Below are 14842 nucleotides of genomic sequence, written 5' to 3' on the forward strand. Positions count from 1 at the left end.
TCCACTAGCATTTTATTTGTGTTGGGAATCTGGCTAGGAGGAGTATGCCACATTCCTGCTATAACAGCAACAAATCCCGAGTTTCTCACCTCCCCCACATGCTGCCTGAATCCCTTAGTTTTGTACCTCTTGTAGTTTTGGGGCCAGGGCATGTCTCTAGCACAAATTACTCTTATCATTAATGCACAACTCTTGAGATGATATAACCCATGAACTGTAAGATTCTTTTCTTTTTCCTTTAATGTTTTAGATTTCCATCTTTTTTCTATATTAGAAGGTAGGAGGAGAGAAAGAACAGTCTATGTGTACAGCTTTCTTTCATGCATCATGTCAGTATGATCATTTGAATGTAAATCTTACGGAATAATGCAGAATATCTATTAGAGATGGGGAGCCAGTTCCTAGCCAGGTGTGTCCCACAGCCTAAATGACATGTTGCTCTGTGATGTGACACAAAATGTTGAGATGGCTCTGGATTTGCTCTCCCTGTGGTTGGGCAGTGTGTGAGCAACCTTGCTTTGCAGACTGGAGACATCCTGGAAAGAGCAGTGGAGGTAGAGGCTGTTCTACAATAAATGGTAAAAGAAAAATAATGTACCTGTATGATTGAAGCTTAGTAGTCACCATTCATTAACATTAAATATTGGTTTTTTCAAACTTTTTATAGGGCTTTTTTAGAAGAACAATTCGTTTAAAACTCATCTATGATAAATGTGATCGCAACTGCAAAATTCAGAAAAAAAACCGTAATAAGTGCCAATACTGTCGTTTTCAAAAGTGCCTTTCAGTTGGAATGTCACATAATGGTAGGTAAGAGTGCCCTTAATTTGTTTGTTCCTACCCAGAGTCTGCTGCTGGAGGCAGGCACTTGGATAGCATTTTTACTCACACACATGAATTGAACCTCAGATTTTTTACAGGATAGGTCGCTGTGGGGGGTGCCAGTTTCCCTGGTGGGTTCATGTGGTTGATACAGAGCTGCCAAATGTGCTGTTATGAGCTTTACACAGTTGTGCTACGTCTCACTTTGTCCATATGAATGTTCATTTATTTGCTTTCTTCATCCCAGAACTTTGGCACCAGTACTCCCATTGAAACAAATTTCAATACTGGAAGGATTCTGTCCGAGGGTTTTGTAGAAGAGTAGGAGGAGAACAACTGCTTTCATTGTGAGGGGGAGTGATGTAGGATAGAAATCTGTAGGAAAGCAGCCTTCACTATTTTTCAGGTTACAGTGCAACAGCTCTTGAGCAGATGATCAGAAAGTGGGGAGGGAGGGCAAAGGTCTATGCTGACTGTGCAACAGGAATCTGGTAGGTTGTTTGTTAAACAGAATGGTTTGAAATTCAGAGCATTTAGATATCCAGTTTAAAAGTTATGTTGCTGTTTGTGCTAGTGATTTAAGATAAGAGTGGCAAGCTTGTGGCTTGCAGACCAATTTCAGCCCACGAGGCAGCTCTCTGTGCAGGACATAGCTTGCTGAGCAGCACCAGTGAAGAGGGAGAGGCCAAGCCATGAGAAAGCACATCTCACCTGGCCAGATGACAGTAATTTTCCTTGCTTGGCTCTGATATTGTCCAGGCTGAACCTGGGGGCAGGTGCAATGTGAAAGTAGGTAAAAATGCTGGGTAAGTGAAAAGCTGTGGGTTAGGAGACAAATTTCCTAAGGAAACTATGCAGGTGGGATGGGAACATGACTAGGGAAGCTGCTTGTGACATTGTAGTCTAGAGTCCCAGCTGGAGGCATTGTGAGAGTTCTGCAGAAGCCTGGCTCTCTTGCAGTGAGCCTTGACTGAGATTGAGGTGCATTGGGAGAGGGTTGGTAGTCTCTGCAAGACTGGGGATAACCATCCTCAAAAAGTGTGCTGGACAGCAGAGTGACAACTCAGATTGGGAGCTGAGCAGGGAGCCGTGCTGGTTGGCAGGAGCTGACATCCATGTGAAGCTGTTTCATTCTACTAAAAACACTGTGGCTCCCTGTGCTCCAGTTGAAGGGAATAGCCACAGTTTTATTGCAGCAAACATGTGGGAAGCAGCAGGGGAAAGGGGTGACTGCTGACCTGCTGGCAACACTTCTCAGGAAAAGCACTACAACTAAATTTACACCCGTGATCTTAAACTGTAAGTTTTAGTTTAGAGCAGTTATTCTTCCATTTTTTCAACTGGTTGGTGAGACCACCCACCCTTAAGGGGAAGGAAGCACCTAAGCCAGGTTCCAAACAGGCTTTCCTTGTTGGACTTCCCCTGAAGTCCACAGCTGAATTTCAGATCATGCCTAGAGTCACCTCCTTATGTCATGAGAAGACCCCCTGGGCACGTTGAAGGGCTGATGGTGCTCATGCCTTGAATTGCTCAGTGTAGGCAGTGAGGTCCTGTCCTCACTGGTTGGATGCTGAAATGCAGTACAAGCAACTCCCTGTATGAGCCATCTCAAACCCTTGCATACCTCCCAAGGGTAAAATGGGGCTGGCTCAGCTTGAAACTGAAACTGAAGAAGGATGTGGACGTGCCCATGAATAGCAAGAACACTTGCCCAAAAAACAGGAGACCTCATACCCAGAGGTGTTTCAGACTTGCATCTTCTGCCTCTCAGAAGAATATCCCAATGACTAGATTGGGTATTCAGACTGTTCTCCTCTCCAGTTCTGAAGGATTAGTCTGTTGAGAAAGCAGTATGGAGTGCTGAGGGTAGAGGAGATTTTTTTGCCTTTGATCTGTAAATGCAGGTCTTTGGGGTTCCCACTGGCAGTACAGATGTGTTGAATGAAGAACTGGATGCCCCTGCAGGTTCTGAGCCAGCAGTGGGATTTCAGGCTCCATTGCAGCTCTCCAGCTCATGTATGTGCCTTCTGCCAAGCTCTTGTCACGAGTTTACTTAGTGTTTTAAAAGCTCCCAAGGTGGACTTTGAGTTTCACATTGGGAGCTGTAGAACTCAGTAAGGAGAAAACAAAATACAAGTATATTTAGGTAATGCAGAAGGGAAAAGGAATGTGTTCTAGCCCACTGCAGATAGCACTTTGTGTTCCGAAACACCTGATTTCCTTCAGTTTAGCATATTAGTCACTGACTGTGTTGGGAAGGGGGCGATGTCTTCACCTCTACCTCAGTTTTTCTAGACAAAAAAATCTTACTGCTCTGATCAGCAATGGTAAAAGGCTTAAGTTCTTGTACAATTTGTGTTTGTTTTACAATTCTGTCTTCCCATCAGCAATACGTTTTGGACGAATGCCGAGGTCTGAGAAGGCCAAGCTCAAAGCAGAAATTCTGACAGGTGAAAATTATGTAGAAGATTCAGAAATGGCAGATCTCAAATCTCTTGCCAGAAGAATTCATGATGCCTACCTGAAAAACTTCAATATGAACAAGGTTAAAGCCAGAATCATCCTTGCAGGGAAAACAAATAACAATCCAGTAAGTATTTTTTCTGTTACTTTAAAATAAAACTGACAGGTATGTAAGGTGATTGTAGTAATTTGGTAGATGCCTTAGCAAATCTTTTAGAAAATAAATATTATGGTAATACAAACATGAACTATTCAAAGCAAATATCTGCAGTAAATATGGTTGCTTTTAACCACTATCAGAATAGTAAGAAGCTTTAGGAAAATCAGGTAAATACCTTGTAAATGGAAACTCATAACCCTAAATTATTGTTCTTAATAAAAAAATGAAGTGATATCTAAATGTGAATACATCTTGATATGGGGAGAACGGTTCAAAATTATTTTCCTATTATGACAGTGGAAAAAAAATATGTTTTTCTGTCACAAATGCCAGGATAAGTACTATTAGCTTGCAGGGTGTACAGGTGCTCTGCATGACTTTTCCTTTAATCAGAATAATATTTATAGCAGGAGGGGAAAGAAAACTTGAGTTTGTAATTTTTTGTTTACAAAAATGTGCTGGCCATTTCCTCACCCTGTCTTCCTGGTCTTTTCTGTATGATTCCTTTGAAAAGCAGAAGCAAGCAAGGTTGTGAAGACACATTTGCTGTAGAAGTTATTTTTCTTTCAGGGTAATTTAGCCAAGGTATACCTAATTTGATCAACTGCTTTTTTTTAGTAGCACATGGGAGAGTATAATTGATGTAAGGACTCGCTTGTTTCACTTTATGCATATTTATTTAAGCTCCACTGTGATTTTTGTTACTTTTATGTAGAAGATAAGTATCTTATTTTATCAGCAACTTCAGTTTCAGTAAAAATTTGCAGGTAAGAAACTTTACATATGCCATAATGAAAACCATGTAAATGTGGGGATGAGTGCTATCAAAATGGTAAGCAAGCTGTCTTCTGCATTATGGAATTTCACATATAATAGTCTAGTCTAGTCTAGCCTACAGCTTTAGAAGAGAGACACATGAATTATCCCAGTCTTTTTCATTGCACTGAGAGGTGTGTAAAATGAGGCACAGGCTTAAACATTTTAGGGGTACAGGCTGACACGAGCCCACAGTAAATACCACCTTTAGCTTCTCAGTGAATGGGCTTCTGCAGAAAATCAATTTTGTGCTTGTTACCCTGTGTCAGAACCATAAGCCACAGTTTGTGTCACACGTGCAGGGATGGATCCTAGAGCACCTAATCCCAGTTCCTGTATTTGAATGTGTCCCACAGCCAAGGGACTGACCAGCCAACAGCGACCACCACATGTGTGCCTGGGTGAATATGCACAGAAAAATCAATGAAGAATCAGCCCTAGGATGTTTCAAACAGGCTGCTATCAATTTTTTCCATATGCAGGGAAGAGCAAAGGGGTTTTAGGCTATTTCGCCATCTCTTAAGAAAAGAAACATTTTCATTTTCTTTTGACTTTTCAGCAGAAAAGCAAATTTTAAAAGAAGGGGTTATTTGACTGTAATTAGCAGCCCACCTGTTTCAGAACTGTGTATTAACAGCTAATTTCAGTGAATCCTAATTTTTGGCACCACTACAATTAATTTCAGAATGAATGAGCATTTTTCATGATGACAGGCTGTCATTTTTTAATTTATCTCCCAAGTCCTTAGCCATGCCTCTTTTCAACATCCTGAAGTGATGTTAATTTTTTTTTTAAGTATATAAGATAGTGTACATCTTTTAAAGGTTTAGAGATGTGTTGTGTTTCCTGCTTTGCCACTTTCCACTCATATCCACCTTCCGATTGAAAGTTCTGCTCTGTGTAACTGTGCTGGAGTGAGATGGAATGTGCAGTAGCCGTAAACATTTTAAAATGGAAAACCATAGGAACCTGACCTGTTGGACAGTCTTCTGAAGGAAACAAGTGAATTCTATGAGTTCCTGACAGAACTCATGTGTTCCCCGTGCTGTTTAATCTGAGCTGAGCAAAGCAGTACAAGGAAGGTGCTTGGTGTGTATGGAACTGAGTTTCTGTTCAAGGTCAGTTGCTGTGAGTTTGCTAGGTTGGGAAGCACTGGGGTTTGTTGTTTTTTTTTTTTTTAGTGGATTGTACTTCATTTTGGTTGTTGCCCTGCGTATCAAAATATTTTTGAGTTCTGATTGTTCATAAGAAAGTCTGAATGCTGCTTTTCATAATGATGTTTTCAGAGTGGGTCATCTGTTTGTAAAGGATGTACCTTTCAAAACAAATGGGATTATGGGATTTTGTGCTTGGCATTCTAGTGGGATTCTCTGTTTAGAGATGACTCAGCACCAACTGCAGCTAGAAAGTTGGGACAATTGGGACATTGTCTATGAGAAACTGATAATAAAACACAAGAGAAGTGCAGGGTTCACGTTCTTATGCAAATATGCTGCCCTGTATTGAAATTACTGTCTGTATTCCCCTTAGGGTACTTCAGGAAAGCAACATGATATGCATCAAATGTAGTTAGTTTAGGAATCAATTAGGAGTGTAGGCAGAATAAGCTGGACTTCTGGGGAAGGTAATCCAAGTCTTTTGTGAACCCTCTGAGACTGGCTCTGAGATGGATTTGTGCATCCCAAGCACAGGAGTGCTTGAGCTTCGCTGTAACTATTAGATAAAACTAAATTAAAGATATGCCATACATCTTTACATTTGACTATTTGCATTGCTGTTTGCAGAGCAGACTTGTTAGGTATTGCAGTTTGTCATACACTGTCTTGATGGGAAGTACAAAATAACTCAGGGTTTATTGATAGTTGCGGACTGATTAGCATGGAAGTTAAAGTTGAGCAAAATTCTTATTTTTTAGGAAGAGAACGATTAATAACCATTATTTAGTGACTGAACCAGTGGGTTTTTTCTCTGTAGCCATTTGTTATACATGATATGGATACCTTATGCATGGCAGAGAAGACCCTGGTGGCAAAACTGGTGGCCAATGGGATTCAGAACAAGGAAGCAGAGGTTCGAATCTTCCACTGCTGCCAGTGCACGTCTGTGGAGACTGTCACAGAACTCACAGAATTTGCCAAATCCATCCCTGGCTTCTCCAACCTGGACCTGAACGATCAGGTGACACTGTTGAAGTATGGGGTATATGAAGCCATATTTGCCATGTTGGCCTCTGTGATGAACAAGGACGGGATGCTGGTGGCTTATGGGAATGGATTTATAACCCGGGAGTTCCTGAAAAGCCTGAGAAAGCCATTCTGTGATATAATGGAGCCAAAATTTGATTTTGCAATGAAATTCAATGCACTGGATTTGGATGATAGCGATATATCCCTTTTTGTTGCTGCCATTATTTGCTGTGGAGGTAAGCATGACCCATTTGTTCTCTAAGGTAGTAAATTTTAATACTTCCCTCTCGTGAATTAAAAATTTTAATGGAAAAGCTTCTATCCTCTGGAAGATTCAGTTCTACCACTAACTACACTTTGAGGAATCATTATAAAATTATGACATGTATTCTTTTGCTTGTTTTGAGAACAGATCGTCCTGGTCTTGTAAATGTAGGACACATTGAAAAAATGCAGGAGAGCATTGTGCATGTACTGAAACTTCACTTGCAAAACAACCATCCTGATGACACCTTCCTCTTCCCAAAACTTCTCCAAAAAATGGCTGACCTCCGACAGCTGGTCACAGAGCATGCTCAGCTTGTTCAGATAATCAAGAAGACTGAATCTGATGCACATTTACACCCTTTACTACAGGAAATCTACAGGGATATGTATTAAGGACTTTTAGTATTTTTTTTCCACAATATTTAAAGACAGAGAAATACAGATGGGAGCAAAACTACTTGTACAGTTATGGGCTGTTCACTCAGCCCAGAGCAGGAAAAATCTAAAACTGGGGAACTGGAGTGTTACACTTCTTTTGGTTTGGGATCTTTTGTCTTCGTTTGAAAAAGTGCTGCAGAAAAATACTGGTCAGAGTGCTCAATGAAGTGTCTTACAATGGTTCTTTTATTTGGAAATTTGAAGATTGGTAAGGAATACATATTTGTATAATAAATCAGAATGTTAAGTAACAGGAATGAACAAAATTGTATTTCCTCTTGGCTTAGTCATTTTAGTATTAATATAACAAATTCAGCACCTTCCTTCCAGGTATCTGCACAATCAGAAAGACAATGCACTTTTGCCTAATGGTAACTACTGAGAACCAGCTAACACTTTTTCTTAAAGCATTCAGTCTAGGTGTAGCAAATGGCTGGATATTACTGTCCATACACTTCTAAAAATTTGGAAAGATTTTTCATCCATTGTTGCTTTAATTCCATGAAATTATGTACATCTTTATCTAGTGTTATGTTGGCATACTTAGGATTAGCAGGTTTAAAAGACAGTTCTCTTATGAAATTAAACAAAATCCAAAGAGTTATCTAAAAGACAGCAGAGATGCTCCAACAGGTGTGTCTTGAAGATAAACTGATGGGACCTTTTTGTTTCAAAAGTCTGTTAAGGAGATGTGAAAATATAAAAAGATATTGTATACCCTGTATTTTGGTAGAACTTGTAATAGCTCAGGATGCAGTTTTGACATAAAAATACTATTTTGAATTAGCAAGAGTTTTGGAGAGACTGAAAAATCTGATCCTACCCTAGGAAAAAAAAAGAATTTAAACTTTCCAGCACTGATACTGCACTCTACTGCAGTGATAGATGACTCCAAAGGAATAATTGGATAGGAAGGGCACCGGCTTCCTCTAAGTGTCTTGGCAATATAATTGTTTGGACCTGTTTGCTTCTCTGAGGAATGCACTGCTTCATTTTTTACCCACTTGGATATATTTCTATTCCTTCTTTGGCCTCATGGATAGAAGTATTTGGTACTTGTTTTCACCAGATTTTGTCCTTGTGGATAAGGTGACAGTAATACCAAGAGCAGTGTTTGTAGGTGTTAGACAGTGTCATAGGATGGAAGGCAGCACAGCTGAGAGTAAGTTTATTGTGTTCCTAGGAGAAAGCTGTTTTTTTGCTGTACTCCTGCTGCAAAAGAAGCCACAATGAAATGGCTTCCTGACTTTGCCACTTCACGGGCTCTTTTCTCAGAGAGCTGCCCAGAAGTGCCAGCTGCATGCAAGGCACTCTGCTATTTCTCTTTCGTTTCTTTGATACAGTAACCTCGCATTATTACCACATAATTTTACTTTCTGTTTCACAACAACGAGGTCTCAGAAGCAATCCCGGCATTTTCACTACAGTTAACCTTTCAGTGGCACAGGAGGACACTTTGTACTTGTTTTATTGTAGGCACCAGAATCTTCACTGCAAGGATTGAGTGATGAAGTGAGAACATCACCTTGTCATTCCTATTTCAGTGGCAATGCTTGTTTCTGACCAGGCCCACAGGCACAGCTGGACACTGGAAAAATTACAGGTTTAAAGGCAACTTGGGGTTTATCTGGGCAATGATTGTGGCAGAAGTTATAGATAATTACAGATACATTTAGTGTGATATATTGAAGCACAGGCCTCAAATTTGGTGAGCATCTAGGGCAGGATAGAAATAGTAAATGCATGTGCACAAAACTTCCTCCCCTTCCCTGTTGCCAGCAGGAAGAACACTCAAACACTCAGAGAGGAATGTTGGTCTTGCCAGGAACCCTCAGATGAGAAATGGGCTGCCTTTTGTGTCCCAGAGCAGCACACAGTGTGCCCTCAGAAACAGAGGATTTTAGGAATGCTGCTGCTTTATTCTTCCAGCCAACCCTGTTTCACTGGGGAGCTGTGGGTTTGGGCCATGGAAATAATTGATCTGAGATATTGCTGATGCAAGAAGTTGTCAAAATATCAGCCATTCTGGGATGCTGTTCAGAAACTGTAGGAGCCAACTGTTAGTTTGTCCTCTAAAAAAAAGGATAACTTGAAATATTTTTCCCCCAAAGTCAGATTTTTTGCTAAGGGCAAATTTCAAAGTTGTATCCCATATTCTAAGTGTACTGTAGGTTCTCAGAAAAAATCAGACACAGTCAGTGCGCATAACTATTTTTGCAGCTCTTGTTATCAAAAGTGGCTAAAATGCTTTAGTAACACTTTAAAACATGGAAAATTAATAATAAATACTTAAATTCTCAGCAAAGCTATAAAGAAGGGCAAATAGAGTAACTCAGTGAAAGACATAATATTTAGCTGTTTTAGCACCTACTTGTAAGAGTCCTGTTATTAGTATGAGAAAAGTGAATAATTTTTTTTGTTATTTGAAAGCCAGTGAGAAATTTTTGACTATTTCCTTGAACATTAAAGGTTTGATTTCTGTTTTAAATTAAGTTGCAGACCCTTAATGAAAAAAAAAAAAGAAAAAAAAAAGAGAACACATCTCTGAATTACAGAAATATGAACAAGATGTTAACACAGCCTAAAATTCTGGATGTCTGGATGGATTCCACTGCCCACACTGCTGTCCTGTGGACATTCCCACAGTCACCTCAAAGAGTGGCATGGGGCACACAATTCCCTTCCCAAGAATTAATGGGCAAAAGAATTTCTCATTTCTACATTATGCTTTTAAGGAATTACATTTGCTCCTTCAGGAGATGACTACAGCAGGTTTTGGCCAAGGAGATTTTAAAGTTATTCAGTTTATGTCCATTTTTTTTTTTTTTAATTTGGAATCCAAACTAGTCTCAGATCTATTTCTGATCAATTACTTTAGCATCTCCCCTATGTGCAGATAAACTAATACTTTAAAATACCCCATCTATGGAGGGAAGCAAAGTGATCAGATTTTAGGATTAAAATGGTATTAAAGATTTACTGGCTCATCAGGTACAGTTGGGATCTGATTCTTGCCAACATAACTCATTTTACTGTCATAGCATGGAAGAACTCTGGTTAGCAACCAGACCCCACAAACAGCTCAAGGTGAGAGACAGCAGATGGATAGAGAAATATCCTGGGAAATAATGGTATGACTTAAGTTTTCAGCAAACCTACAGATTACTCATTTTTGAGCATTGTTTGGGGGGAAAATATTTATTTATTTATTCTGGTGCCCTAGGTACATTTTGTCAAAGGGGAAGGGGGGAACAAAAGGAAGGTTTTGTGCCAAGTATTAGGGAAATCTGAGGTTCATTCTTTTCTCCTCCTTAAATATTCCCTTTAAATACGCTGTTTAAAAAAAAATAGTTACTTTGTACCTTTCAAAATTTCCGATCCCACTTTTGCTTTAAACACAAACTGACACCTGATAGGAAAGTTTCCATTTACAGAAACAACATCTTCCATTGCATTTAAAGAAACCACATTTTGTGTTAGCTGCCATTTCCATGTGCCTTTGTGCTCTGGTTCCAGCAGCTGCTGCAGAGCTGAAGTGCTGCCAGCCAGCAGAGTTTTGCATTATTCCTGCCCCGTGCAGATCTCGGAAATACCAGCAGTTGCACTAAGCCTGTTCTCATGAGAGAGCTGGCACAAGGCTGCACATCAAAGAGCTTATAATAAGCATCTAAACATTTGTTTGTTTATTCAAACTGCTGAAACCTGGGGAGATTTATTCATCATGAGAGCTGGGTCACATACGATTGAGTTTGAATTTCCTCATTCCTGACGGAAAGCCTGGACAAAGTTGGGCCCCATCTGAGGCAGAGCAGCTGGGGGATATCCTGCTGTGGCTGCAGAGGAACAGTTTCAGTCTCTCCTAAAAAGCTCCCTGTGACTTCACTGAAAATCTGCAACTGCATTTGACAAATGCATTTGCAGCTGTCATGGTACTGCTTAAGCATAAGGTCTGCAAATAATGGTCCCTCTCAGAAACCCCTCGTCCTTTAGGAAGTGTTGGAACGTAAGGTGGAGCGTGGTATCTGGGCTTGCTTATGTCCCAAGTGCTTTCCTGATAATCAGTTGCCTATAATTTTTTGTATTTAGGTTTAATCAGCTTTATTATCCTTCTTTTACTGGAGATTTAAATAATATGTGGGTTTGAGCTAAGATTATTGATATTGTTATTTGTCGTGGGATTTTTTTAATTTAATGTAATACCATTTCTTCATGTTTCAATTTATAAAATACAAGAATATAAATGCAAGGTATAAACTTTCACTAAATTAATTGCAGAGGTGCTTAAAGAAAAATGTGTAAATTATTTAATTTAAATATTTGTTACATACTTTATCTTGTGAACCCTTTGTACAGTGAGGAAGTATTTCCTTTTATGGGCTAGGGATGAAGAGGATGATGTCAAAGACAATTTGCTATTTATTCTGTCTGGTCTTTATTGCTGTGTCATTTGTGAAGAACTATCACAAATTCTTCAAAGTTATCAGTGTTTGGTGTTGACCATTATAACAAAACTTTAAAATATATTTTCACATAGAACACAGACTTTCTTTTATTCAATTTTAATAAAAGCAAGTCTAGTTGAGGAATAGCTGCAATCCCAAAATCGAGTTTTTAACTCAAGTTCACCAATAGGAAAATAGTGTGTAGAACTGAGTTCATCTTTGTTTTGCAGCATGGTAGCTCATTTTCCTTTGAAAAGAGCTAAAAAGAAGCTACATTTGGTTTGTGCACCAGTGCTGGTGTTTTCTGTGGAGCTGACTTGTGGCTCACTGGGAATAACAATATGTACTCAGGATTATTCCCTGCCATCTGCCCTGAGGGCAACCTGCTGCTTTTATAGATGTATTTCAAACATGATTTGGCAGCACAAAACAAAACGTTGAAATGGCAATTTTGGCTTCTCTGCAGGAGGGATTTGAAATAGAATTCAGTCTGCTTGTAGGGATTCTGTGTCTGGTGCATGCAGGTGTGACAGTCTGTGCCTACAGCATCCTTCTAAGGAAATCTGATATAGGAAAAAAGGTACCTTTCAAAGGTATCAGCCTTTTATTTTGCTGTGTGAACCACCAGACACAGTAGGTACCACAAGCACAATCTATTACAAATGTTCTAGCTATCATTTGTATTTACTTGCTTTTTATTTGTAACATGTAACACTTTATTTCCTCAAATTGCTGCAACTTGGCATTTTCACTCCATCAGTGTCACCACACAGGTATGTTGTCTCCTAAGGTGTTTGTGTCATGTTTGCAAAAGCTCTGCTGGACTTCCCTGTGCTGACCTGCAGCCACTTCCTTTACCCTGTCACCTCATATGACACAAACCCACTGTGTAACTGAGCCCACCCTAAGGAAGGCTGTTTCCTCCTTTCTTTTTTCTATTGTGCTCACAGGTTTTTTAAATATTTTTCTGCTTCTGAAGCTGGGGTGTGTTTTTTTCTTGAGCTCCTTTGTTGCATCAGTCTTGTCAGATTCCATTGCTGCGGATGTTTCGAAACTGAATTCCTGTTACAAGGACCTCAATTCCAGATGAGCTGCCTCTGCCAGGGGATAGGCAGCGGGCACAAGAGACTGATCTCATTACAGGCTGGACCTTAAATAAGGACTGCAAGATCAAGCATGAGGTACTTGAAGTAGTAGTAATATTTTGGTGTATTTTCTCACCTTGGGTATGCAGGTGATCCCTGTTGTGGTAAAGACACCAGCCTTATGCTCAACGCCAGGAGTTTCGTGGCATTCTTTCCGCTTGAAAGAAAAAAGATTGGCAGGATGGGGAAGTCCTGAGCCACTGCAATCCTGGTGGCACAGCAGTCCTGTGTTGTACTCCGGGTGTGTGGGAGTGCAGTGTCACCAGGCAGCCTGTGTGGGACGTGCTGCAGAGCTGGGAGCAGGTCACCACCTCCTGCAGGTGACTCACAGCCACCCCTGCTCACCCCGGCCATGCCGGGCTCACGTGGCTCATCCCCACACACGCAGCAGCTCTCTCTATGGAATCACAGTGCCCTGGCCCTTGGGCAGAGCAGAAACCTGCATGGTTCTGTTACTTCTTTAGTAGTAACAAACCTAACCAACGTTTCAGTGCTATCAGTGTGCTCCAGAACCTCCTCTGAGTGGTTTGACAAAATCTGGCTTAGCAGCTTCTCGGGGGACCTGCCTCCTGAGCAGCTCCTGCTGTTCCACAGCTCTTACAAACAGTTGCTCAGAATTTTCTTTAGGAATGCAGCACCACAGCTTAAGTGCCCCGGGATGCTGGAGCCCTTCCTCACCTCTTAAATGTTCTGTTATCTGGTAGGACACAAAAAAAGCAGTGTTGTTAATGTTGCCAAAGCCTAATCAATAGAGCCAACAAGTGTTTCATTAAATCAAGATATCAATATTAAAGAGAAAGCAAAATAGCTTATTGTTTCCAGTCAGCTGTTTTGGGTACATTTGACTTCAGTGAATACAGAATGTAGAAGGAGCACATTTCCTGCAAGGAGTAGTCAAACCTAATTCTCATGGAATGCTTGTTTCCCAGTAAAAACCACTAATTCAAGCCCAGTTCCCAAGTTTCTCTCTGTTAGAACAATGCAAATGACACTTCCAAGGATGAATGGATGCCCTGGTCTCGCAGGGATTTTTAGGAAGGACAGCATATCTTGCACTTGTGAATGTTGAAGTCACATCTAGCTACACACGATGATGCATTCTCAAATGTTACCAGCCTACTGATCTAGGATGAAAAAACTTGAACTAAACATTTTTTTTCTTTTTTTACATTCTGATTTTTTCTGCCTTCTTTAAAAACAAGAGGTTGAATTCACAGTGTTTGTATAGAGACTGTAGGAACCTATGTGCTTTAATCCTTTCAGACTGAATGTAAACCAACTTAATTTGAAACACAGTTTTGCCTTAATCGTTTTAAAAAAATAAAATATTTTTAAAAGTGAATTTAATGACATGTGATGATCTTTTATCTCCAGGAAAGGAACTCACTGCAATGTGACATTCAAAAGGCAGCCTATTTGAAGCATCTTCAAGTGATGCGTCCCTGCGTACTGTTAGATGCCTTTTGAAGCAGGAGTGGTTGTGTAACATACCCAGAGACATTGCATATACATTTATTTATATACATTACCTATGTTTGGTGTTCACCCATCATCCAGCTGTGACCTTTCATATTCTCATGGGTTGTATGGCTGGTTTGAGACATCCATGGAATTCAACGAGTGCACTTCTGTGTGAAATGCAGCACTGACTAATTCAATGAGCACATCTTCAATCAAATCAGAGAAGTATGTCACAGGTAGCTGTTTTCCTTCCAGAATCTGGGGATATTTTAAGCTAGTAACAGAGAGTGCTGAAGTGAAAATTACAACAGGGGAAAAAGACTCTGGTTTCTTCATCATCTGTGCTCAGGAGCATGGAAGACCTGATGTTGAGCAGCAGAAAGTACTTGAAGACCCCAATGAAAACAACCTGTAAAGGTTGTGCATCCATGAAGAGCAGGAAAGGTTGGGCAAGGTATCATTCAGGCTGTGAAATCACATATATACCAAAATATGATGATACTGAGACCATAATGCTCATGTTCAGTGGGAATACAAGAATGTGGAATAACTGAGTTCTAACAGCTGGGCACAGATAATAATCCATTGTCATTCCAGGAAATATCAAGTGGCATGTATGGCAGTCTCCTTTCCCCAAAGCAT

General features: G+C 40.2%; 1 protein-coding gene across 2 annotated transcripts in view; it reads left to right on the top strand.

The window, feature by feature from the left end:
- The window catches only part of PPARA (peroxisome proliferator activated receptor alpha), a 33149-nt gene extending 19068 nt beyond the window's left edge, over positions 1–14081 (top strand). For both annotated transcript variants that reach the window (XM_066549542.1, XM_066549541.1), the window contains 4 exons: positions 668–806; positions 3210–3412; positions 6236–6683; positions 6860–14081. In XM_066549542.1, the coding sequence (XP_066405639.1) occupies positions 668–806; positions 3210–3412; positions 6236–6683; positions 6860–7107 (1038 nt within the window). In that variant the 3' untranslated portion in view covers positions 7108–14081. The remainder of the gene's footprint in view (positions 1–667; positions 807–3209; positions 3413–6235; positions 6684–6859) is intronic.
- Positions 14082–14842: the final 761 nt, after the last annotated feature.

This window comes from Molothrus aeneus, chromosome 5, assembly GCF_037042795.1.
Source record: "Molothrus aeneus isolate 106 chromosome 5, BPBGC_Maene_1.0, whole genome shotgun sequence".
Taxonomy (NCBI): Eukaryota; Metazoa; Chordata; class Aves; order Passeriformes; family Icteridae; genus Molothrus; species Molothrus aeneus.